Below are 27,222 nucleotides of genomic sequence, written 5' to 3'. Positions count from 1 at the left end.
CGGTCAAACCGGCGTGTGTCTATGTGCGCGTTTCGCCCTTCCCCAAGCGATGCGAGTTCGCGTCTTTTCTTGTCATCGTCGCCGCCGCGTTGGAATTCAGCTGGCGTGTTTTCTGCCTCCCTGGCGGGGCAAAGGGGGGCTGGGACAAGACCGTGAAGGGCGTTTGTTTGTTGTCGGCCCCACGTACCTAGCTACGTATCTACCTAGATGCCCAGCGAGGGGGCGCGCCAGACGCGCTGTAGCCAATAGGTCACCAGTCGGGACGTGCTGACGGGCGATGTTTTTGATTGGGGGTGGCGGGGGGACGCCCCATCTCGCGTCTGCCACAAACAATCGACCTGTCCAGCCTCCGTGTCTGTTGCATGGGCCAACCGATGGAACCTATTCATCCATACCGGCCAGACGACGAAGCTCATACTGGAATGCGCACTTGTTAGTTTGTCCCCGAGTCCCACATATATTCTGTGACACTCCACCGTTACGGGTTTGACTGTTGGTTCCGGTTCTATCTACCTAGTATACCAAAAGCTTGGGCTCCAAAGGCCAGAAGACGGCATTCCCAGCGTTACTTGGCTACAGCTAACAACAACGATCCACGCGGGTACGTCATGAAGGAGAGAGAAGCAAGGGCTGCATGTGAGAATAGCGCGTAGTTTTCGCGTGTGTCGCGTGTTCGCGTATAGTGGAAACACGCTTACATCGGCACTTAGATATCCGTATCCGTACTTAGGCCTACCTCGCGTAGAGTCCTCATCTCGTGCTGAAACCCGAGGAAGAGAAGCTTGAACAGAGACTGTTGACTGAACACCGCCGCAAAGAGGGGTTGGGCACCTTTAAAAGCGCGTCGACTGCTGACTGTGTAATTGTGAACCATTGACTGCCAGACCACGCGGGACGATTGGACGTCGCCGAATGGACATGTGCAACCTCTCTCTGTTGTCTTCACTCCGAAGTGGATTCGGCAGCCCGAACCTTATCGAAGATGAGTACAGTCAGAGTTGGGTCAGTCGAGACTCAACGTTCTTTGGCCCATCGTCTTGGGCATAGCTGTTGTCGTATGTGGAGACTAGAAACCAACACCCTGGGAACGGATTCATCCCTACAAATGGTCTTGCACGCCTCTCTAAGCAATTGCAACCTGCAGTGCGGTGGCATCGATTATCGTCATGGATTCGGCCTTGCACCTTTTACCGTTGGCACCTTTTACCGTTGGCACCGTCGCCACTAGCATGCGTACCCTGACCAAGTCTAGGTAGTCAATTCATCCGAGAACGTTGACGCTGATCTTGACTCCTAATCAGCGATGGGACATCGGCGGTGGCCCCGGCTCGATGTCCTACCCAACGAAAGGCCTGCGAAGAAGCGCTTTTCACTGCCGACCACTTGGATCTATTCACGTGACTAACCCCACTTGCCCCGGGTCACTGGTAACAAACACCCAAGCTCCAAATTACCGCGTGGAACCCTCGCTGATTACTGGCCGTATTTGCCGCGTGTTTCTTCAGCAAAAGGTCCCAGTCTTGCGCAGATCATAGATCAGACATGCACGACATGATAGAAGCAAGACACTTGCCCATACGCAAATATGATAGTCCTACCTCTTACAGACTGCGCGCCGGGCCAATGGGCAAACTACTCGAGCATCTTAGCCACGTTCAATAAAAGTCCATGGCGACGGCCGTGGTAAAGTACTACCAAGCCCTTGTGCCGAGTATATCAACTACCGGAAACCAATAAGGTATTGGCCGCATTAGAGGCAGCGATACGACACGGGCAGAGATGTCCAAAGGTTCCCGTTCCCCCGGGAATGATATAGCCGCCTGCATATCCGCCGTGAGAATATAATTAATATCTGACGCTGACGTCTGATCGCCGATCTGAGCTTTTCGTCGCAGCTCCGCAGATCGAAGCAGCATGAGCATCGAGAGACCGAGGACCTGACTCTTTTGGCTAGATCAGGCCGATGATACTAGTCCCAGCCTCCAGAGCAAGCGGGATGCATGGGTCATTAGCCCCAGGCCTAGCTCATCTGTCAAATGCTACCCGCCAGGTTACAACCGCTAATTATTCTTTGTCCCGTTTAGGACATGGGGCGAGGTCCGTGTATCGGCTGTCATCGAATCAGACGAAGCGTGGACCTTGGGTTGCTTGGAATCCGCCGACTCTTCTATAATAACGCTCAAGGACTGCCCGGCAGATCCGCTGCAACTCTCGCCACACTAGAACAAGGCCTGACTAGCTGAAGCGCAGTCGTTCGACTTTGCCATGGTCATTGCTACGCATGCGAACAATGTGGCATCCTTTTGGTCCCATCCCGCAGCGTATACTCAATGCGCTTCATTCCCATTTCGTCAGTCAGAACGACACCAAAGTCGTGTACCAGCACTGCGCTAGAGGAGATAGATCATGCGCCGCCCAAAGACCGCATCTTATATTTTGAGGCTAATTCGGAGCCAGGAAACCGCCTCATGCTTCTACGTCAAGCTTGTCTCTCCCAGCTGCATATGCCATGGGCTGATTATCATTCCCTCTTCTTCTACAGCATCATCTCCAAGATTCTTCTTCATTCGAGCCGCGCATCCTTCAATGTATCTCGTTTACCTAGACCCTGGAAGATGCACATAAGTCTTCCTCTTCTACGAATACTCAAAAGGGCCATGTTAGGGTACCCCAGTCAGTCCACGGACCCACGGACCGTTGTTCAACGGATGACTGGTTTGTCCAAGTACTCAGTATCAAGACCCTCGGACCTTGCAGTTCTCGCATATTTACCAGACATCCTGGTAGGATTAATCCCGACCTGCCACCATTGCCTGAGTCTGCGAGCAAGCTTCCAAAGGCTCGTCGGCGTCTGCATCATCCCCATTTTGGCCATTGAAAATGTCTCGGACTGCTTGGAGCTAGCTACACTTAGGCCCGGCTAGTTAGCAGTGTTAGGACTTAATAGAAACTCAAATCACAACAGTCATATCCCGCTCATTGCGACCACCGTTCTTCCACAACACAACACTGGGTACGTATATGCTTTTTTCATGTTTGCTACCAAAGTTGGCGAGTGCCTGCTCTAGATTGATGACAGAACAAGATTAGGCACAATTAGACGGATACCTGACGTACATAGTAGTAAGCTAGCTTGTTCACGCAGTATATGCATGTGCGCCTGGTTGGCAATCTTTGCTCACACACCCCCTTGGCTGTACGGATACCTTCTTTGTCTCTGCCGCGCCCCTCTTCTCTGATCACCCTCCCCACTGTCTACCTAGATGGCGCTGCATTGTCCGGGGGTGGATGGTTGTGGAGGCCTATGATTTGGACACCCCATGTCTGTTGTTCTTTGGTGCTCCGCCTTCCTTCACACCCTACGAACGTCTTCGCTCAAGTCCAATATAAAGCATTCTCCGTTCCCACTTATAGCCATGTCCAAATAACAGATTCCATCATTAACCCTAACCTTTGCCACGTTCTATGCTAGCACTATTCCGGCGCAAATAGTATACGGCTCAAGTAGCACCTGCCAGCACCAGCCATTGCCGACACAGGCACGGGGAACTTATACAGCCACAGGTAGCAGCCTTCAACACTCTCAGTCTTACCTCCTCACACGAATAACAACAGCAGCAGCAGCAGCAGCATCGACGGGCCATGGATGAAAGCGAAGGCGGAGCCGATATCCCTGACATTCCCTTCAGGCGTCCTGTAAACCAGTCATCCATGCCGTCGCATTTTCAAGAGGTTTGGGAAGATGAGGACAACAACTGTACCACACATCAAAGACCCATCAACCCCATTGCCATAGCCCATAGACACGAAAAGAGGTAAGCACACCATACCCTGAGTCGGACAGCACAAGGGCAGCAACAAAACTTGATAACAGACCTCCTCTGACAAATCGACGCAGTGCTGTACAGTTTCCTGAGAATCCTTCAAGAGGAAGAATTAGGTCCCCCGAGCTCATCCACGTCCAGCAGAGGCATACCTCGCCTAGCCCCACGAGAACCCCTCGAACACGATCTTCTAGGTCAAGGGCCAATTCAACAACGTCTTCATACCAAACAAATAACACCTCACTTCCGCCTCTCCAGACCAAGGGCGCGGGCGATGATGAGATCCTAGAGCCATTGGCTGAGGAGGAAATTGAACCGGGCTCCTTCGATCTCGTAGTGCCGTCGCACGGCGATACTGGACAGTACTCGCTGGAAGCTCGGTCCGAACTTCTTTTCTCAAAGGACCACCTGAAGGCTATTTTCAAAGACTATAATCTCCTCAGGAGATTCACCGACTTCATCAACTCCGTTCGCCCCGCCTCACTGCCCCTTTTGACATACTACCTTGACTGTCTAAAGGCACTTCGCGCCATCGCTTACGCGAACGCTATTGCAAATGGCTTGGATACTTTGCCTGGATATGAGTTTTCATCAGGGAATACGAACACGACATGTAACAGCTCACTGGAGAAGAAAGCAGAGGCTGCTTTTGACATTCTCGTGCAGGAGGACCTCCCTGCTTATATCACCTACACGTGGATACAGATAGTCAGTATGTCGATCAAGCGGCGTATTACGGGAACACTTCCTGTCCAGCTGAGAGAAATGTCTGAGGGTCTGGCGGAAGTTTTCTGTCTGACGGACCCGTCAAGGCATGATAATCCCATAGTCATGGCGTCAGAGGGCAAGTGTGCTAGTTCTTGGGAGTGCTGGACGAGCATCGGCTGACATGACTCCAGAATTCCACCGAACAACACAGTATGGGATGAATTACGTCATTGGTCGCAATTGTCGTTTTCTTCAAGGCCCAAAGACAAATCCGTACAGCGTGAAGCGGCTACGTGAGAAATGTCTAGCCGGGAAAGAACACTACGAAACGTTTCTGAATTATCGCCGAGATGGCTCGCCCTTCATGAACCTGCTTATGGTGGCGCCGCTCTACGATAGCCGCGGAACAGTACGCTACTTTATTGGCGCACAGGTGGATGTCTCAGGTCTCGCCAAGGAAAATTCCGGCTTCGAAGCTCTGCAGAGTCTCGTCGCCGAGAGAGAAGCCGCAGATATAACCCCTGTTAATGGGCATAATAACTACGAAGATGAGGATGAAGAAAGGGACGAGTTTCGGGAACTCAGTGAGATGTTCAACGTGGCCGAACTCGAGACCGTCCGGAGACGAGGTGGAAATATGCACCGTGTGCCTCAGGACGAGAACCAAACCGCGCCATCGACAAACTGGCACAAGCCCCGCATCCTGATACAAGACGAATACTCACCCGTCCACCAAGCCAACTCAGTGATACCACTCGCCAGCGGCAAGCTTTCGGGCATTTACGAACACTACCTCCTCGTCCGGCCCTACCCCAGCCTCCGCATCCTCTTTGCCTCGCCGTCCCTACGGCTACCGGGTATCCTCCAGTCCAACTTCATGGACCGCATAGGCGGCTCTAACCGGGTTCGCGAGGGGCTTTCGCATGCTTTCGCCGACGGCCACGGCGTCACAGCAAAAGTTCGATGGGTTAGCAGGTCCAGCAGCGACGGACGAATGCGCTGGATACACTGTACGCCCCTCCTCGGTAGCAACGGTGCCGTGGGCGTGTGGATGGTCGTCCTCGTCGATGACGAGACTGAGGCTGGGGTCAAATACCGTAGAGAAGCGCCCCCGGTTGGCGGACGTTTGCTCAGGGCCGGGGCTTCGGGTCAGCAACAACCACGCCCATCCGTCGACGACCAAATGAGCCTATCGGGCTTTGCCGCCATGAATAGGCCGCTCAACGACGCCAACGGGTCCGTCGCTGACCATGGCCTGGACGAGCTCGACCGCCCCTTGAGCCGCGCGAGCCATGGAAGCTTGTCGAGTCGGCTGAGCCGGGGGCTTATCAGTCCATCACTTGGTTCCGTGACCACTCATGCCGTCGACGACCCCGACGGGGGCCCGGCTCGACCTCCGTATACGATAAGGCTGGGGGAGGATTGAGCCAAACCCTCTTTATTGTATCTCTCCCCAAGCGCAACAGTACTTTACTTTAATTAACAATCGGAAACACAAGATGCAATGTCAAACCCCTCTGGAAGCCGACAACGCGTGCACGCATTGCGCCATTTGCGATGCACGCACTTTAATATTGCAGGGTGTTGTAGTTTATCCCATGATAGATATGGTGTCTCATCTAGCTACAAAATGCGAAAGCTCATCGGAATCGTGATGTCAAGGCCCGGATTTCCCGGGTCCTCGAACCAAACGGACACACTGAACCTGCCGAGACTTCATCGACTGGCCACGATGCAATGTATGAAGGCCCGTGCTATGTTTGGTTTTGGTGACTTGAGTCTCGTGCTATGTGCTATAGCTGATTGGTCGGACTCACGGACACCAGAGAATTCAGTACTGCGACGAGACGCTGCTTTCTCTTGAGTTTTCGCTGTCCTCTGCGAGACTTCCTTTGCTTGCATTGCGTGTCGTATTCATCAACTCGTGAAAATTCATATAGTCTAGCAAGTTTTGCGAGTCCTGCAAGCCACCAAAGTCCGAGGTTTACACAAAAGCATGCCCGTGGTTCTATCAGACCCAATGTCCCGCGTAGCCAACCTTGCCAGCATGAAAGATGCGCCCGCCAAGTTCCTTGACAAGCCTTATTGGTACTTCAATGGTCCGCCTTCCAGACCTTGTCCATAAGTAGGTAGTTATGCTCGAACTTCTCAAGCTTGGGCAGAGCTGGCTTGCTCCAACAACCGGGCACGCCAGCCATTACATACCTCCTCGAAGCCGCCTACAACATCGCCGCATACCCCGGCGCACTCACGCTTGGCTAGCCTTTCGCTCCAATTCCCTCTGTTCAGCCACCGTTCGCCCTCTTCACGAAGCTCTTCCTCCCTCTTGATCTCGGCAACCAGCTCTTTGGCGCTCTTCAAGCGGCGCGTGGCCGTTGTCGTGGTTTGTCTGGACATGTGGAGCGTGTCTGAGAGATAGTTGAGGCTTTGCACAAGGTCCGAGGTCAACGTATGGAGGGCTGTCAAAGAGTCATAGGCCTTGGTTGTCGGGCGGGGCATGGACTCGGATAGCTCAATCAAAAGCGGCAGTAATTCGTCAATCGTCTCAGAATCTGGGGGCGGGACAAGGGGCGAGAGAAGAGGAAAAGTCAGATTGTGCAGTTGACGGGTTTGGTGCGTGAGGTGGGTCGTGAGGGCCGAATGTGCGGTGATAAGCCTGTGTATGTTAGCAATGCGCCGTACGGAGGAAGCCAGGCAATACATACCTAGTCGCGCTGCCCTCGACGCCGGCCTGAGAGCCCAGATCCCGCAAACCCTCCGTAACACGGCGAAAAACACCGTCGGTGGGCCCTCCGTTGCTCTCCGTTCCTCTCCTCGCCAGAGACTCCACAGCATCCATTTTGGCCACCAGACTAGGCAGCATGCCGGGAGAGTCGAGATCCGACTCAGATCCATATTCACTGCCATCGTATTCGCTTCCACTCCGACGATGGCCGCGTTGAACGAGCGGTGGTGGCCCCAGACTAAGATTCTTCGCTTTACTGTTGTCGTCGCCAAGGCAGGCGACGTCGACCCCGCTGTCCCGTATTCCCTCGGCTGCGCTGGCTCGTCTCTCGGTCTCTTGGATGTTGATGTTTGGTGTCCCCTTGCCGTTGCTGTCGCCGTTGCCAGTTTCGTGGTCATTGTCATCTTCGTAGTATTCGTCCTCATCTCCGGAATCGGAGAAGGCGTCGGCCAGCTCGTCGGCAAGGTTGCCTAAGCCATTACCGTCGTTCATACCACCGCTGGCATACGAGATATCTAGGGGGTATTGGGTATTGAAGCTACTTCGCAAAGGTGTTGCTGGGTCGTTCGCGGAGGATCTCGATGTTCGTCTGCGTCGAGGGGAGGAGCTGACGCTGTTGTATTGGTACGAGGCATCAACGCTCGAAGGGTTACGCGAATGCCCCGGAGTCTGCGGCATCGTGACAGGTGGGATCGGAACTGTTTGTCGATCGGTCGGCAGTTTGGGTGTAGTGCAAGTCCGATGATGCCGTCCAAAGAAAGCCAATAGATAAGAAAGAAAAAGCCTAGCCGAAGTCGCTTCACGGCGTACGTGTGTTGGCTATCCAAGCAGTCGAGTGTGTATGCAATGTTGTTGCTTGCGTGTTTCGGTTTGCTGGTAACAAACAAACAACGGAGGCTGCCGTATCAAACAGACGACAAGGAACGTCCAAGTGGAGGACGCTGAGAAAGGGTGTCAAAGCGGACTGTCGCTTGAAGCGAAGAGCAGCGGTTGCGCAAAAGGTAGCAGAGGTCAACACTGGGTGTCCCCAGGTCGTAGAGTGATGGGTCTGGTTTCCGTAGGCGAGCCTGTGATTAATGCCTATGTTATTAATCTCGGTAGCGGGTTGGTTTGACTGACGGCCAGCGATCCAATTAATGCAACTTAGCGGGGTCTGCTTTGTTGTTTGATTTATCTACGTATCGGCCAGTGGATGTGTTTTATGAGCAATCTATATCAATTTTTAAAGCAGCGCCTGTGCGTCACCCCTTCGTTGGCATCGGGGATGATATAGCAGAGTGAACAGTGAAATTGGCGCATGGGTCTGAGGGTATTGTGGAAGAAAAGAGGGAAGAGCAATCGTTACTGCCCTCCCCTTGTCTTTGTCTCGGAATCTTCTGACCGCCTACGTCCCTCCAAGGCATTTTTTGGATGGGGCATGGACTGTCACTCCTTACCTACATGCCTCTTACGGCCCCTGCATCTAGTGGTGGTTGAAAGTGCCTGACCCTGGGTAATCCGGTGTTCCGTCTGCCTGTGTTTTAATTACGTCAGCAATAATAAACCAACGCGAAAAACCTACTCTCAGTGCGCATCTCTGCTCAGCCTAATGAGATTCGTCTGTTATCGTACTTTATCGGACACGACGCCCAACAGCCCGGGAATAAATATTTCTCTTGTGCCTCTGTCGCTGAGCAAAATCCCGGCCATCAGCTGCACTCGGCGCTTCGTTTGTCAGCGGTTATTCTGAATCGCCCAGCTTCCATCGAAGAAGCACCGTCCTTCCGTCGGCCGGTTTTCAGCACCGACCCCTCCCTTGCCGCACCGAAACCCCTCTGCGTCTACACCGTCCTCAACCCTCAACAATGGCCACATTTCGCCGGTTCCGCCCCGAGGATGTCAACAAGTTCTCCAAGTGTAATCTCGACCCACTCACCGAGACCTACGAGTTGGCCTTCTACCTTCAGTACCATGCCAAGTGGCCCTCCATGTTCCAGGTCTGCGAGGACATGAGTGGGAACATCATTGGCTACAGTACGTCTAACGATGAAATAAATGCACGGTTCGCTTGGCTTATCTGACTTGAGACTTTAGTCATGGGCAAACTGGAATCATCACCTGATGTTTACAAATTTTCCGAGCATTACCTCCCGTGGCACGCTCACATCACAGCCCTAACCGTTGCTCCAGAAGCGCGGAGATTGGGAATTGGCAAGATCCTATCCGAGCAGCTGGAAGCCGCCGCCGACGCTAACGATGCCTGGTTCGTCGACCTCTTCGTCCGCACTAGCAACCACAAAGCAATCACATTCTATAAGAGCATGGGCTATAGTGTCTTCCGCGTGGTCAAGGACTACTATGGCGATCATGCCACAGACCCTACGCGCGACAGCGAGGACGCGTACGACATGAGAAAGCCGATGAAGAGGGATACGAAACTCCAACACATTAGAGACGACGGCGAGAAACACGAGGTTGACCCCTCGGACGTTTGGTGAAATGTCCCCATCGTCAATTATAGCAGGGCAATCCAACCTGCCTAAGGGCCGCTTGTGGTTTAGAGCCACGCTCCATCGACTTGATAGACGCTGCCGCTCACGAAAGAACTCTCTGGGCTGAGTAGGAATGCGATGACATTTCCGCACTCCTCGGCGGTGCCTTGACGTTGGAATGCCGTTGGCTCGTCGAAGGCGGCATCTGACGGGCGGTTGTGAAACTTCCACGCCTTCTCCATCAGCGGCGTGTAAATAGCGCCGGGGGCCACGGCGTTGACGCGGACCTCGCGGGCGCCGTTCTCGTTGGCCGCCGCTCGTGTCAGCCCGATCACGCCGTGCTTGCTGGCATCATATGCGCCATGCTTGGCAAACCCTTTTTATAAGCTGGTCAGAGAGAAGAGGGCTTGGTACATCAGGCAGAAGGAAGGAGAGGTGGCGTACCCCTGATGCCGTGAATCGACGCTACGTTGACAATGGAGCCACCGTCCGCTATGTTTCTGAGTTCCGCCCTGAGACAGTACATGCAACCTGTCAAGTTGACAGCAATGATCTTGTGCCACTCTTCATCCTCGAGGTCTGCGACTGCCCGGATGCCGTGGTGCTTGCCTATAACACCGGCCACGTTGGCTGCACCGTCCAGGCGGCCAAACTGGTTCACAATGCCGGCAATCCAGCCCTCAACCTCGTCGTTATTGGAGACGTCGACCTTTGTGACGGAGAAGGGCCTGTTCTGTTCCCTAAAGTAGGCCTCGGCGTCTCTCAAGGCATCAGTGTCGATGTCTGCAAGGCACACCGTGGCGCCACGCGTGGCGATGATCTTTGCCGTTGCAAGACCGATACCGCTAGCGCCACCGGTGAAGGCGTAGACCTTTCCTTCAAGTGATTCCATGGTGTGAGTGTGATTCTGTCTCGGAGGAGGAACATGCGTGGGATTTTGCGTATACGCTGTCCGCCCGCGATGTATCAGGAAAGTCTCAAGAGCCAGAGCACGTCAAGAGGAACAATCCCAACTGCAGTGGGGAGGGTAGAGGGTAGGATAGTGTCGCGCGTTTCCGAGGCGAAATCGCCGTCCAATCATATGAGGTATACGCAGCTGAACATCTGCGTTCGCATGTATTTGACCCGACCCGAGGTTGGCGACTTTTGGGACAGCGGTTGCATCTGAATCCCTACAAGTCTCCAAAAGAGGCAGAATGAGGGGGCTTAAAGCAAGTTTTGCAGGAACCAAGTTTCCTCGACTCAGTATTTCATGGAGTATTGTTTCAATGTAGTACCTGTGACTCGCCAAGCTGTTTACCGTAGCTTATATGGAATGATGACTACGACGAGCACAGATGATGGTTCAAGTCCGCATCGCTCGTATGTGTACAGGTATGCAAGAATACAGCATGACATTCAGAGACCGAAAACCTCGCACAATCTTCCATCCAATCTTTGCACAAACTGGTTGAGACTCTAATACTGAGTTGACAAAAGTCAATGCTTGATTGTTCGTCTCGAAGGTTAACAAAGACCAGTTGACAGGGCCGCGTCTTGAACTTTCGATTCGGGGCAGCTCCCTACCTGCCTACCTGTCCCCGCACGAAGCAGTGCCGCTGTCCCCGCAAAACAGGGGTTTGTGGCGCGGCACTTTGTGTTTGATTGGTACCCGCCGAGTCACGTACCTACACTCTCCTGGTTGGCCCCCAGTCCCTCGGCAGGACGGAAGACCCGGCCGTGATTCTCGCAGTGTCCTCCACCTGACCCGCCGTACCCACAGTTTCTGACGTACATGTGCCTGCTTTACGCCTGAGTTGCCGCTTAATCAACCTGTGACTAGCACGGAAGCTTCGACCCCAGATTTCTCCAACTGTTCCCGTGCCGCCTTTGAGGTAGGTACCGTTCCCTGGAGTGGTTACGGTCGGTGGTGTGTAGGTACTTTGTAGAGCTCCTGATGCTTACGCTCTTGGAGTTGCTGTAAAACAGGGCCGGGGAAGAGTCTTGTCCGAGCCCTCTTCTTGCATTCCTTCACCTCACCTGGTCTTGATCTTCTTTCTCTATTCCTACTCTGTGCCAAACTGTCGTTGGCCCTATCGTTGCACGATCGTTCATCTTGCATGGCAGAGAGCCCCGCGAACGTATCGTATCCTACCTTACACTTGTCCCTTTGCTCCTTTCCCCTGTGATTACTTCTGCTCCTTCGGTAGCCTACTCAACCCGCAGTCCCTGTCCGGTCTTGGAGCTGGTTCTCGGAACGTTCTCTCCACCATGCGCCTCTCTTCACTGCTGGTCACGGCTGTAACGGCCGGCGCCTCGACTTTGACGCCCCCCGTTCTTCCTTTAATCGTCCGCAACCCGTACCTCAGCACCTGGCTGGGTAATGCTCGCGATGCGCCATGGGAACACTGGCCCTACTTCTGGACGGGCTCCAGCGTAAGCGTCCTATGGTCCATGGCCAGCTGCTTGCGTTCCTGCAAACTGACTTGGAGCTGCTTATCAGGTTGGCTTTTCCGTCATGGCCTCTGTACCAGACTCCAATACTGTATATCCTCTGCTAGGACGACCTCAGGACTCCTTGCCCCCGTCTTCCAAGTGTGTTATAGGCGTCCCCGCCCCCACGGTGATCGTACACTGACATCCCTAATTGGCACTACAATCTGTCATTCCCAACCTATCTGGGCGCCGTTTTTGACGCCTCGACGACGAACCTATCCTACTCAATCCCTCCGCCTTCGGGATTCTTTGGACCTGTCAAAGTTGTGCTCTCATTTCTCTCGCCCATTACGCCCACGTCTACCTTCCGCCAGTCGATTCCTGCTGCGTATCTGACTGTTCATGTCGAGGGCTCCTTCGACATCAATATATATACTGACGTGAATGGTGAATGGGTCAGTGGCAACAGAGGCAATGGTATAATGTGGGAGCTCAGCAGGATAAAAGCCTCGCAGGATCACGAGGCCGCTCTTAAGACTTGGAAGGTCAGCAGGCAATCACAGCAGCTGCTCACCGAATTTGCAGACCATGCGGAATGGGGCACACTTCACTTCACCGGGCCGGCCGACATTTCTCATCAAGCTGGCACATCTGCCATCTTACGCCAGAATTTTGCGACAAAGGGCTCGCTAAAGAACGAGGTCGATCGTTCTTTCAGGAGGATCATGGACGAGGAGCCAGTCTTCGCCTTCTCCAAGTCTTTTCACCTGAGCAACAAGACCGGTTCTGAGGCAACATCAGAGGACAGTGTTCTCTTCACCTTTGCTCTTATTCAGGATCCTGTTGTTCAGTTTGCGGCCGCCAGAGGACTGACGCAGATGCGCCCCCTGTGGTCTTTCTACTTTGCCACGCCCATTGAGCTTGTACAGTACCACTACAATGACTTCTCCGCGGCCAGCTTACTGGCCAGGAATTATTCGGACCAACTGGCTGTTGACGCGTTTGCGTCCGGCTCGCAAGATTATCAGGACATTGCTGCGCTCTCCGCTCGGCAGGTGCTGGGCGCAACCCAGTTCTCGGGCACTCCTGACAATCCTATCCTGTTTCTCAAGGAAATCTCCTCCAACGGAAACTTCCAGACGGTTGATGTGATCTTTCCCGCCTTTCCGTTCTTTTTGTACACGAACCCCCGTTGGCTCGCGTACTTGTTGGAGCCCTTGCTCGAGCACCAGCTCAGCGGACAATATCCCAACGATTATAGCATGCATGATCTAGGCGCCCATTTCCCGAACGCCACTGGTCATCCTGATGGTAGAGACGAGTATATGCCTGTGGAGGAGTGTGGCAACATGCTCATTATGGGCCTGGCGCTTGTAAATGCTTTCAAGTACGACACCCAGCCGGCATTCCTTCAGTCTGTTGAGGGTTATGCTCGCGCGTACGGACATTTCGAGGCAGAGACTAGCAGTGCCCAGCCGTGGCCTCTTTCCATGGACCCATACGGTATGGACCGCTCCTCGACCGAAGTTACGATGAGGGGTTCCAAGGAGGCCGAGAAGTGGGTAACTCGGTCCTACGAACTCTGGACTAAGTGGACAGGATATTTGGTTCGCGAATCGCTCATCCCGGCGAACCAGCTCTGCACAGATGATTTCGCTGGGTGGCTCGCGAACCAGACGAACTTGGCTCTCAAGGGTATCATCGGTGTTAAGGCTATGGCTGAAATTGCCAATGTCCTGGGCAAGACGGACGATTCCAAATACTACACGGACATTGCGAGCAAGTATATTGACAAGTGGCAAGACTTCGGTATTTCTAGGGACGGTACCCACGCCAAGTTGGCTTATACGTGGTATGGGTCCTGGACTACCATCTACAACCTTTACGCAGACTCGCTGCTCTGCTTCCATCTGCCGGATGAGAAGAAAACGTCTACACTGAGTGGACGGATCATAGGATGGTTCCAGAAGTCCATGGGCATCGAGGCGCGATCAACATTCGTCCCGGACAAGGTGTACAGCATGCAGAGCAACTGGTATCATGCGGTACTGCAGCACTATGGACTCCCGCTCGATAGTCGTCACCTGTACACGAAAAGTGATTGGCAGTTCTTTGCTGCGGCCGTTACCAGCAAGAAGACCCGGATGGAGATTCTTCAAAGCATTGCGGTCTGGGTCAATGAGACGACGACTGGTAAGTGGGCTAAAGAAACCGCCAAGGGTAAAAAGTCTGCTAACTCTACGTCACAGACCGGCCTTTCACAGATCTCTACGAGACAGAAGGGACTGGTGGATGGCCTGGCCCTCACTTTATGGCCAGGCCTGTAGTCGGAGGCCACTTTGCCTTCCTGGCGCTGGAGAGGGCTTGCGGCGGTAAGGCGGTCGAGGGCCTCAGCTTTTTGGACGAGCCGGGATCGTTTGCAGATGTGGATGTTCGCAAGGCCCTCGAGGCTGAGCTTTTTGTCGCGAGTTCTCCGGAGTCGATGCAACCGGTAATGGACGACCTATAGAGGATTGTAGTTCCAGTTTGGACATGGCAGGGTCAACTGCCCTTTGACTACCTAGGAATCTGCGGCTGCTGTGGCATGCGAGCCTAGTCCGGCGGTGGAAACACGGCGCTCATATACAAGCAGTTTTGGTTCCGCAGAAACTGACAGGTCGAGCTTTGATTGGCCGCGCCTTACGTGGCATTTAAACTGGCATTTAGGCTGGCATGGTTAAAGCGTGGCTCTAATGTACTTAGGTGGTCTGTAAGCTGTCTTTCGATTGAAACAGCTTTGTTGGTTGTCGTTTGCAACCGTGTTCTGATGAAACGCCTCGAGTCCGACCAAAGAATAAGACTACTACTAATTGCTGGCATGCAGAGATCTGTCAAATGGTGGTCTGTGCAGACATCAATTACTGTGGGGAGTCGCGAGCCATCGTTCTGGACTCACTTCATGCGTACGCTAAAGACGAAATCTTGTCGCATCAGCAGGGGATGCCTCTAATGAACGTGACAAGTGTGTTTTGAAGAGGACAGTATTCCAATTGAAGCAGCTCATTACAATTGCAATTGCCTGCGAAATATCCCACATGAAGCACACTTGATGCCTTCAATGGCACACGATGCAATCAAGCCCTTCCCCCAATAAAAGAGTTTTCAAAGAACCCCGGCAAATGGGATAGATAGCCTTGCATGCACCGTAGCAACCGAAAAGAATAGACCTAAACCTCAGGTACCAAGGTTTCTATCACAGTGACGACTTGGATTTGGATGTGGATTCAGTTCTCACTCAGCAAGGTAATGGAGAGAGCACCTCATTGGCCAGTGGTGGACAGGGAGAAGACAGGAACGCCAAGCTCATTCACGGACAGCTGCATCTTTCCCTTTTCTGCATTTTAGCCTTGGCCTCTGCTCATGCCCCCCTTGTCATAGTCCAATCCATTCACCGGAACCCCCAGTTGCCCCCTCTCTCCCCCAGGGCAATCATTCCATCGATTTACCCATCACTTTTTTTCCCCCTTCACTTTTTCCCTCCCGCCTCGTTCGCTGCCCTGTTTCGCTCGACCAACAAGCCAGCCACACAGCACCAACGCCCTCTGCTGCCTACATCCAGTCACCTGTTTGTTCGCCTTGCACTGTACTCTATCAACCCAGGCAATGTAGGTATCTATCTGCCTGCATTTGCGCCAGGCTGGCCATTCAGGTGCCCTGTCTCCTCCCCCCTACTTGTGCCTACCCTGCTCCTTACCCTCCCTCATCTGTCACGTCAGCAGGGCCACCAGGCCTGCAGTACCTCTGAAAGCACTCCCGTAACACCTCCCATACCACACCTCCTCTCCTGCAGCACCAACAGAGACACGCGCAAGGCAGATCGCCTTCTTTCTCTCCTTCCTCGCCCTCCCGCCCCGACTCACCAACATCCCTTCCTTCACCTCGCCTTTTCTTCACCTTCCTCACTCTCCCTTTCACTCCCACACCTGGCATCTCCAAGCCACGCCACTTCTCAATTGATGCCCTTCGCCATCTAATTGATTGCTGACGACTGTAATAACATTTCTTGTAATTGCCTCTCTCGTCTCTTTCTCTCTTCTACAGACCCTTTTCCTTGTTTTCCATCAAAAGACCCCGATCCGCTTTCCGTCCTCCCTTCTGACCAATCCCCGTAGCAGAAGAGTCTGCGTCACCGGCAATTCGCGTCGTTGGCCAATTCCACAAAGTATCAACACGACTAAATACACCACTTGCCGGCTCAATCAATCCCATCATCATGGCTACCACTTCTATGGATTACGAGGCCGCCAACGGCGACCGCTACGATGGTTCGTTTTTCCTCGATACGGATCGCCGCTCTCAGCACGACGAGGCACTGACAGATGTACGCGATACAGACGAGGCTCCTCGTTACGAGCGCGACAACCGCAGCGCCTCTCCTCGCCCTGCGCGTGATGACGGCGACTCGGGCCGCCGTCGCTCTGCCTCCCCTTCTGGGAACGGCGACCGCGACCGCGACCGGTAGGCAAACCTCCATCCTCTGATGAAATACCTACCAGTTTGTTTTCCTCTCCAATCGCTGACGCGTTCTTGTCCCAATTTTAGTGCCACCAAGGATGAGACCGGCTCCAGGGGTGGCGACGACGACGGCGCCATCAACCCTGGCTCCAACCTCTTCGTCACTGGTATCCATCCTCGTCTGACCGAGCAGGAGGTCACTCGCATGTTCGAGAAGTATGGTGATGTCGAGAAGTGCCAAATCATGCGCGACCCTCACACCAAGGAGTCCCGTGGTTTTGGCTTTGTCAAGATGGTCACGTCCGACCAGGCCGATGCCGCCAAGGAGGGTCTCCAGGGAGAGCAGATCGAGGGTCGCACCCTGAGCATCGAGAAGGCTCGCCGTGCTCGTCCTCGCACTCCCACTCCCGGCAAGTACTTCGGTCCTCCTAAGCGTGGTAAGCATTCTTTGAATACTCTTATTAGAAAAATATTACTCACGCGTCAATGAATAGAGGGACGTGGTGGCAGCAGTGGTGGCCGATTCAACGACCGTTATGATGATCGTCGCAGAGGTGGCTACGGCGGCGGCGGCGGCTACGGAGGCGGCGGCTACGGCGGCGGCCGTGACGACCCATACCGCTACCGTGGCTACGACCGCCGCGGCGGCTACGAAGACCGTGGCGGCGGCTACGAGCGCGGCTACCGCGAGGATCGTGGCTATGATCGCAGCTACCGTGAAGATCGTGGCGGTGGCAGCGCTGGCGGCTACGAGAGACGCGAGCGCGGAGGCGATGACACCTACAGCAGTGGCGGTCGTGTCGACCGTTACGGCGGCGGACGTGAGGACCGTGGCGACCGCTATGCTCGCGGTGGTGATGACCGTCGCGGCGGCGGTGCTGCCGGCTACGAGAGACGTGAGCGTGGCGGGGACGACACATACAGTGGCAGTGGCGGCCGTGATGGGCCTCGCTCCCGCGACGCTCCTGCTAGTGGCGCAGCCTACGCTGACCCCCCTGCCCGCTCTGAGGGCCGCGAGGCCTACGGAGGTTGGAACTCCTAATGCCCTCCCCCAACCTGTTGCTAATGCTGACTTGCCTAGGCTCTCGCTGATTTATACGCCGTTGATGCGCCTGGTAATGGCGACTGACGGTTCACCCCTTTCATCTTTCTTAGTGCGATCGATTACGGCGGATATCCCAAAAATTGCGTCTCATGGAGTCCTTGTGCACTACAACTAGTCTGGAATGGAACAAAAAATGGGGTTTTTTTTAGCCTGCGTGGCCCACGGCTTCTTGGCCCCGGCCTTTCTTTGACGACGGCTGTAGGCAACAATCAGCTGTCTTCAGCTGGAACTGTCTATGAGCCCGGTCTTCTGCAGTTCGACGAATGTCTGGCGGTCTTTATGGTAGCTTTGGCAAACAATCAACACGGCAAAACAGCAGGCGTCGACAGGCTTTGGCCGGAGTGACAGTCACTTTCCCTCGTGGATCAGCACTTTCGTTACTACACCATTCCGTGGGCCGGCGGTGGTCCACGATTGTTTCCCCCACGCAAACCAATTTCACCTTGTACCATTATCTATCGCGTCCCGCTTCGGGTCCAGCCGAGTTTGAGACGGCTTCGCAAATTCGGCATGGCTCTTTCGCAAATCTCAGCATGATAAAATGTTGACCAGCAATGCAACATGAATGACAACCGCGTCCATAAATACAACTAAACCGTAACTGTGCCGCCTGAACGCCAAGTTTCAACCTTTCCGTCGTAAATGAAACGCCTTCTCGCCATTCACGCCCATTGCTCTTCATCTTGTTGCCGCCTTTGCACAGGTCAGCGACGCGAGATACAACTAATAGATGGTCCTTGTATCGCATCTTCCGAGACGGTAGGCTCAGTGTAATGAACAACGAAGAAGAAGAAAAGACGAAAGGTATTCCCCCCAGCGGTTATGAGCAAGACTGATGATCTAGCAATGAGCAGTAAAACCGGTCATTACCGACTGGGGAAAGCAGATACCAATTATGCTTGGCATCTTTTGCTACTATTTGAATCGCCCTCAATTGACATTGTTGAAGACAAACTCTTACGGAGCCCCGTTAATTCTGGCAGACATGTTTCTGCCCCTTGCCACTCCTTCGATATCGCCCTAGTTGTCTCAGCCCCGATAAGGGGCTTTGCGTTTGTGGAAGCGGCTCATCCGATATTGTCATGACAGGGCTGTCCCTTCCACCTCAAAGATATCGCCCAAATGCGATGTGGTCCAGCATTTCACTTTTGCGAGGGTTTGTCACAGTACCTCAAGGCACGAACCTCCGATCTACCTACCATTGGTATCGATCCCACAAAGATCAAATGATGACTTGAGGGGTTTTGCTTTCGGTCCGTCCTGGTCAAGGGGCATACCTATTGCAGACCGGCATTAAACAGCCCGGATGGATTGTTTGGCCAAGCCGACCGGGGCTTTGATGTTCTATCGAGCTGTCAAATTGCTGCAGCACAACCCCTGTTGTTTCGAGCTCAATAAGTAAATGATGAAAGTAAAAAAATGAAAAAACTGGCCACGTAGGTTCGTCACCAAAGGCACGTAATTGTATTCCGAGTAAGAATTAAAGTTTGTGAATCCAATACCTTTGCATTCACCATGATAATGGTCAATCGTCCCACGTTTGGTACTCCCTATACTTGCTAGAGAAGGCGTTCATTCATTTTCCATTAATTTGCTCATGTTTTGTGACTAATACGTACCATCTCCCCACGCCTTTAATCGGTCCTTGGCGCTTGCTGTGCGTTGGGCGCAGGCGCGCCAATGAGCCAGCCCACTCCTGACGTCAATGTTCCCATTGCAGCCTCACGAAGCTGGTCACGCTTCCTTGTTCTGGTGTGGTCATCATGAGGATCCACATCGCTACTAGCCACCGACGCCGACGAAGCGGGAGCGGGGACCGGAGCCTTACCACCGGCAGACTGCTGTAGCGTGGAAAGAGCTGCAAAGTTACGCGAGGCCGCACGTGCCGTGGCGCGTGACAAGTCAAACAGCGACATCGGCGCGTCGTCGTTGATCTTGCTCGTACCTGCTGACAAACGGGGCTGTTGGGGACCCGATGGCATGTGAAGTCGGGCTGCCGTTGGGGCCCCCTCGAAGCCACCGGGCATGCCGGAGTGGAGGTTGGCAGCGGCGGCGTCGAGGTCAGCTTCCCGAGCGGCCTCTTCCTTGAGTGCTGAGTCGAGCTGTTCCTCGCAGCGCCGGAACGTCTTCAGTATCTCTTGTAATTGTGACGGCGGAGCAAGACGTAGGGCCGTGGCGAGGCAGTCGATGCGCTGTTCCAGGTGCCGAATATCAGGGTTCCCGCTGGCGTTTCCCAGATGTGTCGGGCGAACAGTTCGTACTGTTCTCATGTACTGTCCCGCCTGCAGCGCGGCCCTCCATGACCAGTCATCGTCTATTTGGACCCGAGAAGCTGTCTTTGAATGGCCGACTTGACCGCTGAGCCGGTTGACGACATATGAATACGCCGTCTCGAAGTCGTCCTCCTTAAGAGCCGCCTCAATGCACATGGCCGTGATGCGCCTCGTGCTGGTGTCCACGCATGCCTCCTCGTCTTCTATTGCCTGGGCGGCAACCTCCCTTTTGCTTCGGTCAACAATCCCAGCGCGAACCATGTTGGAACCTACATCCAAGAGGTCATGGATGCGTGTATAACCTTTGGGGTTCTGCTCTAGAACCTTACCGATGATGGAGACGGGATCTGAGTGGACACGCAGAACGACTGGACTGAAGGGCTCGCCTTGCCTCAGGACTAGTCGGTAGTCGCTCAAGGCGTGTGTTGCCTTGAGAAGGGAGTCAATGCGGCACCGTTCGGGAAGAGAGCTGCTAATAGTCCCAGGGAAGGCGTTGATACTACACTGGTCAGTTTAATCAACAGACACTGATGCGAGTGGACACATACATTTCATCGCACTTCTTGAGCCCCCCCCTCGTGCGATTCGGATTGGACGCGTTATCGTAGGCGTTGAGAGCAGCGGCAATGACAGTTTCTTGGACGGTTTGTGCCGACAGCGGCTTCACGACAGCATCCTCATATAACGATTTTGCGAGCGAATACCCTGTGCACCATCAGCAATAGTGGCGGTGGGATTTTGGTGACTGGCAACTTACGGGCACTAGACAAAAGTGCCTTCAATATCTCGGTTTCAATTACCCCCGGCTCAACCTTAGCAAACACTCCCATCACTTGACCATTCGGTGGGGAGGTAATGCCCCAGTTCCTGAGCCAAAGAATCTCGTTTCGTGCCTTGGCCCAGAAATCATCGCCGTTCTTTGGAGCCCGTTCAGCGATAGCGTGAATCAACTTGACAACTTCAGCTTTCTGGTCTCGTTCGTCCTGGATGAACGCCAGGTCTCCGGCCATCTTGATCGTGCAGGGCAGTCCTGCTCTAGTCAGGATGAACGCGCTTAGGATTAACGCATGGAGTAGATGGGTCGACCTCTTTGAAGGAGTTGTGAGAGGGTTTGATTGCTTGAGCAAACCTTCTCGCATGAACGCCGTGTTCTTGTGAGATAGAACACTCCCTCCCTCCAAGTAAGCGACAGGGGGTAGAACATCCGCATCCGCTCCTTCACGTAAGGACAGCGTATCATCCTGGCCCAACAGGTCCATGACCTTTCTCAACATCTGGTGAGCGCCTTCAAGCGCGTCGATTGTGGCCTCGGGAACCAAATATGCACCGGCCATAATGGCACGAGCATATCGCCGGTCCAGGTATTGCTGCTGTTCCTCACTGATCCAAACGACATCATAGTCTCCGAGGTCGACATCAACGGCACCTCCCCATTGCTCGACGGCGGCAACAGCAACTCGCCAGGAATTGGAGCTTTGCGCCAATAACCATTCAAGGAAACGCTCCCACCCCGGACTGCACACAGTCTCCCCGAAAGAATCACCTTTCTCAACCCGTTTCCACCGGGAATCGTCATGTAGCCAAGGAACGAGCATTCCTCTCAGATCTCTGCCGATGAATACATGGTCCTCCTGCCGTGCACCCGTCTGGGAAAGAAGAGCACCGACGGCAGCGCCATCAGAGAGACTCTGAAACTCGGCCAAGGTGTATGGTATGCTGCTTGCCGGGTAGTACTCGCAGTTTCTCCGCAACAATGGCAGTAGAGTTGAGACCATCCAAGTGCGGATCCCAGGAGCATATTGTAGAAAAGGGCCGAGCAGCTCGGGCAGTTGAGTGAGCAGTCCAGCTTCTTCGTCGACACGATGTGCACGCTTGAGCAGGAATAGAACCATCGGATCGTCGCCTATCTCAATCGGCGCATCCTTCCATGCAAGAGGCAACAAGTGGAGCTTGCGAACTTTCTTTGCAGCATCCTCGTCTGAAATGTTCTCTGCGATGGCATAGTCGATGTTACCGGCTTCACGTTCAGCGAACTCGCCATTCGCGAGTTCTTCTAGGAAGGACACATAGTCGCTAGATGGAACCGTCTCGGGGAGGTAAGTCAAGAGTATGCGCAGTACCAGATCTTTACGCAAGACCGCAGCGTGTCGCGAGGAGAGAAAGGCCAAGCTGTCCAGGTCGGCATGGATGGCTAAGTGAACGGCCAAAAGCACCAGCTTTGGCGGGGATATGATGAGGCTCATTTCGTGTGGTTCAGGGACACATCGGGTTTGGTACACCGTGCAGAGTTTTCTTCTTCTTCTTCTTCTTTTGTTCGCTGACCGTGGAGTAATGAGTTGGTCAAGTGTAGTATCGAGAGTGTCGCTAGTTTATCAGCAGGCACCAAGCTCCAAGTCCCCAAAATGCGTCTATGCGACAGGTAACTAGGTAGGTACCCGGCAAGGCGCCTTAGCTTCGTCATAATTATATGGGTCTGTATGGGTTCTGGGGAGGCTTAGGCGCGTACTAGCAGGGAGAACCCACCTTTACGGCAGTAATTACCATTGGAATCAAGTACCTCCTGATAGGACGGATTTCTTGATAGCCGCGGGCTCTTCCGTTGGTCACAACCTCCTACAACTTTCCTAGGCTTTGGACTTCGCGATTGTGTCTCAACGACCCTTAACGACGACCTCTGAGCTTCACCCATCCACCACTCGACGCCTGTACATTCACAATGGCCTCTGGATACGGTCTTCACGGAGGTATGTTGACAAATACGCTGCCATTGACACTGCATTGACCCGCTGACGCCGGGTAGGCCCGTCGCGGTGCTTCCCCTTCTGGCAGGAGGTCCTTGGCTGCTACGTTATCAACACCGCTGGAGAGGACCACTCGGGAAAGAAGAAGTGCGGCTTGGCTCTGGAGGATTACTATGAGTGCTTGCACCACAAGAAGGAGGTTTGTTGAATCAATCGAACCCCGAGGACGATGGGCAACGAGGCGAAAGAATGGTAGCTCACCAACTTGCCTGCAGGCTGCGAGAACAAGGGCGCTTCAGGCCGCTTACCGAAAGGCCGAATCGGCCAGTGCACGAGATAACGCGCCGAGTGCGGGCCAAATACGCAACCTGGGACTTCTCGGCAAGGAGGATGACACGAAGGCCGTGACGGGGTCTAGTTGAACAAGATGAAAGCGAGCTTATGACGGGGTCGATATACATGTACATGGCGCGGGCCAGATAGGAAGCTGTTACCAGAAGCGAATGGCCAATGGTCAATTTCTTTCTCATGCGCTGGAACTGATATTTGCTGTAGGGAGGCTGGTATTGGGTTGGTATAACTCGTAGTACGTGGTGGGCGTGGTAGGGCCCTGCAAATGCTGGCCATTCTGGCGAATGCTTTTTCCATGGATGTTTGGTGCTTACTCGGGACTGAAATGGCAAGATTGAAGACCGAGTGTCGTAACCTACATCGTCTCGGTTCCTCCTGATGGGGTAATTTTGACCTTGTGACGGAATGTGAGATTTGAGCACTGGTTTGAAGTAAAGCGCTGGCAGGCCGCGTCGTTCCCGCGGTTCTTACTGGAGGAAGGCGGTTTCGCAGGAAAGTGTGGTCCAGCTGCCCTTCTTGCTACTGCCCGTTCTTAGTAATGAAGCCAAGTAGGCCATCCCATTTTCCCTCTTGACTACTTACACCTTACACCTTCCACAGCCACCTCACAGTTAACGATCCTGCTTCAACCTCACCCATCAACACAACCCTTTTCCACATAGTCTCTCTCCGTCAACGCCAACGTTGACTTCAGTATCAAGCGACGCAGCCACAAGAGGGCGAGGATGCCCAACTTCAGAGGTCTGGATGTCTCGGTGGTACCTCGCCATAATGCCGAATGTTTCGTTGAACTGCCTCATCCCGAATCTTCTTCTATTCATCTACGGTATCCTCATCCAGTCAGTCCGAGGTCGTCGCCCCCCTCCAGTCTTGTCTCAACTCCCGAGAAATGCAACCCAACCACTTCGGTATACATCCCATCATCCCCAGGTCCGTAAACCTTTTTGCCCTCACTCCATCTTACAACCCGTGCTGGCAAAGCTGAGTGTTGAATATACAGGAGCCCAATTTCACCTTCGATACTCCATCAACAGATCCCCTCCCGAGGCCAAGTACCTGTACTTTCGAATGACAATTAACGGACGCCAAATAGTGTCCTGGGGTATTAAGTCTCAAGTGATTCAAAATCAGCTCGTCAGTCACGCCCTTTACGAGCCAGACAGTAAATGGCAGTATCGGGACAGTGGGGTTGTCTACAAGCGTGACGGCGTCGAGAAACGGTTCTTCCACTTCACGCCATGCCTCGAGGCTTCCGCCGCTCTAGATGGCGGCCTAATTGAGCTACGAGTCTTCCGGTCCAAGGGCAGGAGAAGAAGAGCCCCTGAACTCAAAGGCTTCCGCAAGCAAGACATGTATGGCATCACGTAAGTCGCCGCCCAACGTGTTTCATACTCCAAGCTTACTGTTAAACGCCACATTTAGATCTCCCACTGGTGGCCTCGTTGAGTCACCCCATGAGCTTACCTTTTACGACTGGGTCCTCGTAGACTCCGTCGACTCGCCATTCGCCACATTCCGCTTCTTTTACCGCACTTGGACAAACCTCAAGGCCTTGAATCTCGTATCGGAATCTCATTGTGAGGCACTCGTGGCAATTGCAAACAGGCAGGGTGAACATCTGCCAGCTCGACCCAACGGCGCCAAGGACCTTCACGCCAATAATAGGCTGTTCAGCTTTGACTCGCTTGACGGGTCGGGTTTTCAGGGGTGCAGTATGACCCGCGGCGAGAACATGGGAAACCAGCGTGTTCAGTTAGCCCAGAGATCATTCTTCTTCGCAACTCAGTCCAGGCTTCCGCCTCCTTCTGCCCGTGCCAGTATACCACAGCGTAGCAAACTGATGCACAATACTTGGCAAGCTTCGGAACCTCTACGACCTTTACCTCTGCTGCCAAGCACCGAAACTTCACTGCGGAAAACCTCCCTGGAATCGATGCGAACTCCCTCCGTCACCTCTTCATTATTACCATACGTAGATGAGCCGAGCGAAAGTGATGCATTTGAAATTGGAGTTGCTAGGAAAATCATCCTGCCGTCACCTTCTCAGGAGCTTGGCAAGACCTCTTCGCGCCCTTTGTCCTCGCCATCTCAAGCACACTCGCCATCGTCTAACTACGACATGTCACCCCCCTCCACTGGCGGTAAGGACATACTCAGACGCGTCGGACGATACGATTATATCGCGACAGTAGAGATGACGGCATTCAACTCCGAAAACGGGAACGTATCAGAAGGAGAGTGGCTTAGGCGTAGTCCGTCACCGCTACGTCGGAAGCAGGGTAGTTTGAATCTCAACGAGAAAGGTGGCCAAATGACGGATAAGCAACTACGAAAATCTGCATTGGAGAACCCTAATACCATGGATTTCATACGAGAGGGCTATTGACGAGAATAGGGGACGATGACAATTGTATTTCCTACTAATAACTAACGGATCAGGCTTCGCCGGTTCCAGGCAGACCTATACGCCTTTGCCATTCATTCTCGTGATGTTTATGTGAGACCGTTATCATAGGTATCTGCCGCACCCAATAACTGGTGCGCTATGATCAAAGATGCGTCGGTAGAACTGTGTTATACCCTACGGCTGTCGTACTTTGGTAGGGATGGTTTCTGAGTTCTTGTGGAAGTTCATGCTCATAGTATACGTTTGAGAACCATTTTCGGGTCAATATTGTCTTACGCACATGCGTTAGTCAAACCTCGCCCTCAAGGGGTGCCGTTGCCTAACCTTACACGTGTCGATGTCGTATTCGCAGCCATGGCGTTTCCTGACAATGGTTTACCACCACTTCTCGTAAAGGACTTGCTCGCGCCCCAAACCCAACCCATGTGGGGATGTGATCTTTCCTAAAAACTCGTCCGTCATGGTTGGCACACCGCAAACATACACCACCGCCCATTTGTGCTCCTCTTCCGGCCCCAATGCCTCTGCGATATCTTCTAGAGTCATACGGCGCCTCTTAAAAGGAACTTCTACCTCATTGCATAGCAGTACTGTTTCGCTGGGCCCAGATGTCCCCTGTATGTGGGTGAGGAATAGTTTTAGCTGTCCTCGAACCTTTTTCCGCCCGTAGGTAGCTGACAACCGTTCCAAAAACAGTATCTTCCCTGGCTCCAGACCCTCAGCCGGCGTCTTTGTCGAGTATAAAAACTGTACGTCATACCGGCTTCCACCTCTCTCGGCAAGATGGCTGAGGATGCTCATCAGCGGGTTTATACCCAGGCCACCTGCAACGAAAACCACACGGCGTAGAGTGGTAAGGTCAATGCTTTGCGGTGGCCACACAAAGGACCCGCCGACTCGTACACGGAGCTGCACCGGTTCATTCTCGGAGTTGTGACTGTGGACGGCATCGCTGCCGTCGACGGGATTGCCCCAAAGCCAAATGGCGGGTGGATTTGACGGCGAATATTGCACTGCGAGTTCAAGGTACGCCGAGGACGGGAGCATGGCTATGGAAGGCGGGCTGGTGATGGTGAAGCCGCCTGGGTTCAGGACGCCCGGGACGAAGATGTCAAGCCATTGGCCCGGGAGAAACTACTCAGGTGAGCCCTTTGTACATTAGACACATCGTCGAATTTGTATTTGATGGAGCGAAACTGAACTTGAAATATCACGGCGGATGCCGATGAAGTAGAAATGAGCTTACCTTGATACTCGATCCTTCAAATATTCCGAGGCGGAATAGTCGAATGCTCTCGTTTACTTCCTCAACCCGGTTCAACACGACGGTATGTAACGACTATTTGAGATGTCAGTTGTATTTATGAGAATTTCAACACCATTGTTTTGCATACAGGATCTCTTGGCTCGGCGGCTGTGCGCTCGATATGTGAATATTTACTTGACGTGGGCCTCATGTTCACCGGCAACGAGCCGAACCCGCGGACCTGACAAGAAACGGCAATCGAGGAATTGACTAGAAAGCCTGTTCTACATCGAAACATGCATTCGGTGTGTATCTGATGAAGGGATATCCTGTCCTTAGACGGGTGTAGGGTGACGGATGATGTGCAAAACCCAAAGTGGGAAATATTGGAGACGAGCATGTAGTGTCCCGCATCAACTGAGTGGAGATGGATGCATCAAAGCCACAATGTCATCTTGCACA

At 53.5% G+C, this 27,222-nt stretch overlaps 11 protein-coding genes across 11 annotated transcripts; 7 read left to right on the top strand and 4 right to left on the bottom strand.

Annotated features, from left to right (window-relative positions):
* Positions 1–2,330: 2,330 nt before the first annotated feature.
* GLRG_01292 (uncharacterized protein) lies at positions 2,331–2,924 on the top strand (the record flags this gene model as incomplete). The annotated part of the gene is made up of 1 exon (XM_008091977.1): positions 2,331–2,924. One exon carries the CDS (start codon positions 2,331–2,333, stop codon positions 2,922–2,924), a length of 594 nt encoding a protein of 197 aa, XP_008090168.1.
* Positions 2,925–3,642: 718 nt separating this feature from the next.
* Positions 3,643–5,958, top strand: GLRG_01291 (uncharacterized protein; the record flags this gene model as incomplete). Its single annotated transcript, XM_008091976.1, has 3 exons — positions 3,643–3,815; positions 3,899–4,536; positions 4,724–5,958. 3 exons carry the CDS (start codon positions 3,643–3,645, stop codon positions 5,956–5,958), a joined length of 2,046 nt encoding a protein of 681 aa, XP_008090167.1.
* Positions 5,959–6,680: 722 nt separating this feature from the next.
* On the bottom strand, positions 6,681–7,935 carry GLRG_01290 (uncharacterized protein; the record flags this gene model as incomplete). Its single annotated transcript, XM_008091975.1, has 2 exons — positions 6,681–7,188; positions 7,238–7,935. 2 exons carry the CDS (start codon positions 7,933–7,935, stop codon positions 6,681–6,683), a joined length of 1,206 nt encoding a protein of 401 aa, XP_008090166.1.
* A 1,166-nt stretch (positions 7,936–9,101) lies between these two features.
* GLRG_01289 (acetyltransferase) lies at positions 9,102–9,734 on the top strand (the record flags this gene model as incomplete). The annotated part of the gene is made up of 2 exons (XM_008091974.1): positions 9,102–9,270; positions 9,331–9,734. 2 exons carry the CDS (start codon positions 9,102–9,104, stop codon positions 9,732–9,734), a joined length of 573 nt encoding a protein of 190 aa, XP_008090165.1.
* Positions 9,735–9,793: 59 nt separating this feature from the next.
* GLRG_01288 (short chain dehydrogenase) lies at positions 9,794–10,620 on the bottom strand (the record flags this gene model as incomplete). The annotated part of the gene is made up of 2 exons (XM_008091973.1): positions 9,794–10,104; positions 10,173–10,620. 2 exons carry the CDS (start codon positions 10,618–10,620, stop codon positions 9,794–9,796), a joined length of 759 nt encoding a protein of 252 aa, XP_008090164.1.
* A 1,358-nt stretch (positions 10,621–11,978) lies between these two features.
* On the top strand, positions 11,979–14,652 carry GLRG_01287 (uncharacterized protein; the record flags this gene model as incomplete). The annotated part of the gene is made up of 4 exons (XM_008091972.1): positions 11,979–12,143; positions 12,211–12,330; positions 12,518–14,336; positions 14,393–14,652. 4 exons carry the CDS (start codon positions 11,979–11,981, stop codon positions 14,650–14,652), a joined length of 2,364 nt encoding a protein of 787 aa, XP_008090163.1.
* Positions 14,653–16,395: 1,743 nt separating this feature from the next.
* GLRG_01286 (RNA recognition domain-containing protein) lies at positions 16,396–17,679 on the top strand (the record flags this gene model as incomplete). The annotated part of the gene is made up of 4 exons (XM_008091971.1): positions 16,396–16,447; positions 16,517–16,640; positions 16,725–17,074; positions 17,132–17,679. 4 exons carry the CDS (start codon positions 16,396–16,398, stop codon positions 17,677–17,679), a joined length of 1,074 nt encoding a protein of 357 aa, XP_008090162.1.
* A 1,697-nt stretch (positions 17,680–19,376) lies between these two features.
* GLRG_01285 (secretory pathway protein Sec39) lies at positions 19,377–22,258 on the bottom strand (the record flags this gene model as incomplete). Its single annotated transcript, XM_008091970.1, has 3 exons — positions 19,377–20,514; positions 20,564–20,720; positions 20,773–22,258. 3 exons carry the CDS (start codon positions 22,256–22,258, stop codon positions 19,377–19,379), a joined length of 2,781 nt encoding a protein of 926 aa, XP_008090161.1.
* Positions 22,259–22,731: 473 nt separating this feature from the next.
* Positions 22,732–23,178, top strand: GLRG_01284 (NADH:ubiquinone oxidoreductase 11.5kD subunit; the record flags this gene model as incomplete). Its single annotated transcript, XM_008091969.1, has 3 exons — positions 22,732–22,759; positions 22,816–22,955; positions 23,032–23,178. The coding sequence occupies 3 exons, from the start codon at positions 22,732–22,734 to the stop codon at positions 23,176–23,178; spliced, it is 315 nt and encodes a 104-aa protein (XP_008090160.1).
* A 700-nt stretch (positions 23,179–23,878) lies between these two features.
* GLRG_01283 (uncharacterized protein) lies at positions 23,879–25,493 on the top strand (the record flags this gene model as incomplete). The annotated part of the gene is made up of 3 exons (XM_008091968.1): positions 23,879–23,946; positions 24,142–24,471; positions 24,530–25,493. 3 exons carry the CDS (start codon positions 23,879–23,881, stop codon positions 25,491–25,493), a joined length of 1,362 nt encoding a protein of 453 aa, XP_008090159.1.
* Positions 25,494–25,889: 396 nt separating this feature from the next.
* Positions 25,890–26,971, bottom strand: GLRG_01282 (NADH-cytochrome b-5 reductase; the record flags this gene model as incomplete). The annotated part of the gene is made up of 3 exons (XM_008091967.1): positions 25,890–26,648; positions 26,761–26,853; positions 26,909–26,971. 3 exons carry the CDS (start codon positions 26,969–26,971, stop codon positions 25,890–25,892), a joined length of 915 nt encoding a protein of 304 aa, XP_008090158.1.
* Between the last annotated feature and the right edge of the window lie 251 nt (positions 26,972–27,222).

This window comes from Colletotrichum graminicola, assembly GCF_000149035.1.
Source record: "Colletotrichum graminicola M1.001 genomic scaffold supercont1.3, whole genome shotgun sequence".
In the NCBI taxonomy this organism is placed as follows: domain Eukaryota; kingdom Fungi; phylum Ascomycota; class Sordariomycetes; order Glomerellales; family Glomerellaceae; genus Colletotrichum; species Colletotrichum graminicola.
The sequence above is the reverse complement of the archived record's forward strand: the minus strand, read 5'-3'. Positions and strand labels throughout refer to the sequence as shown.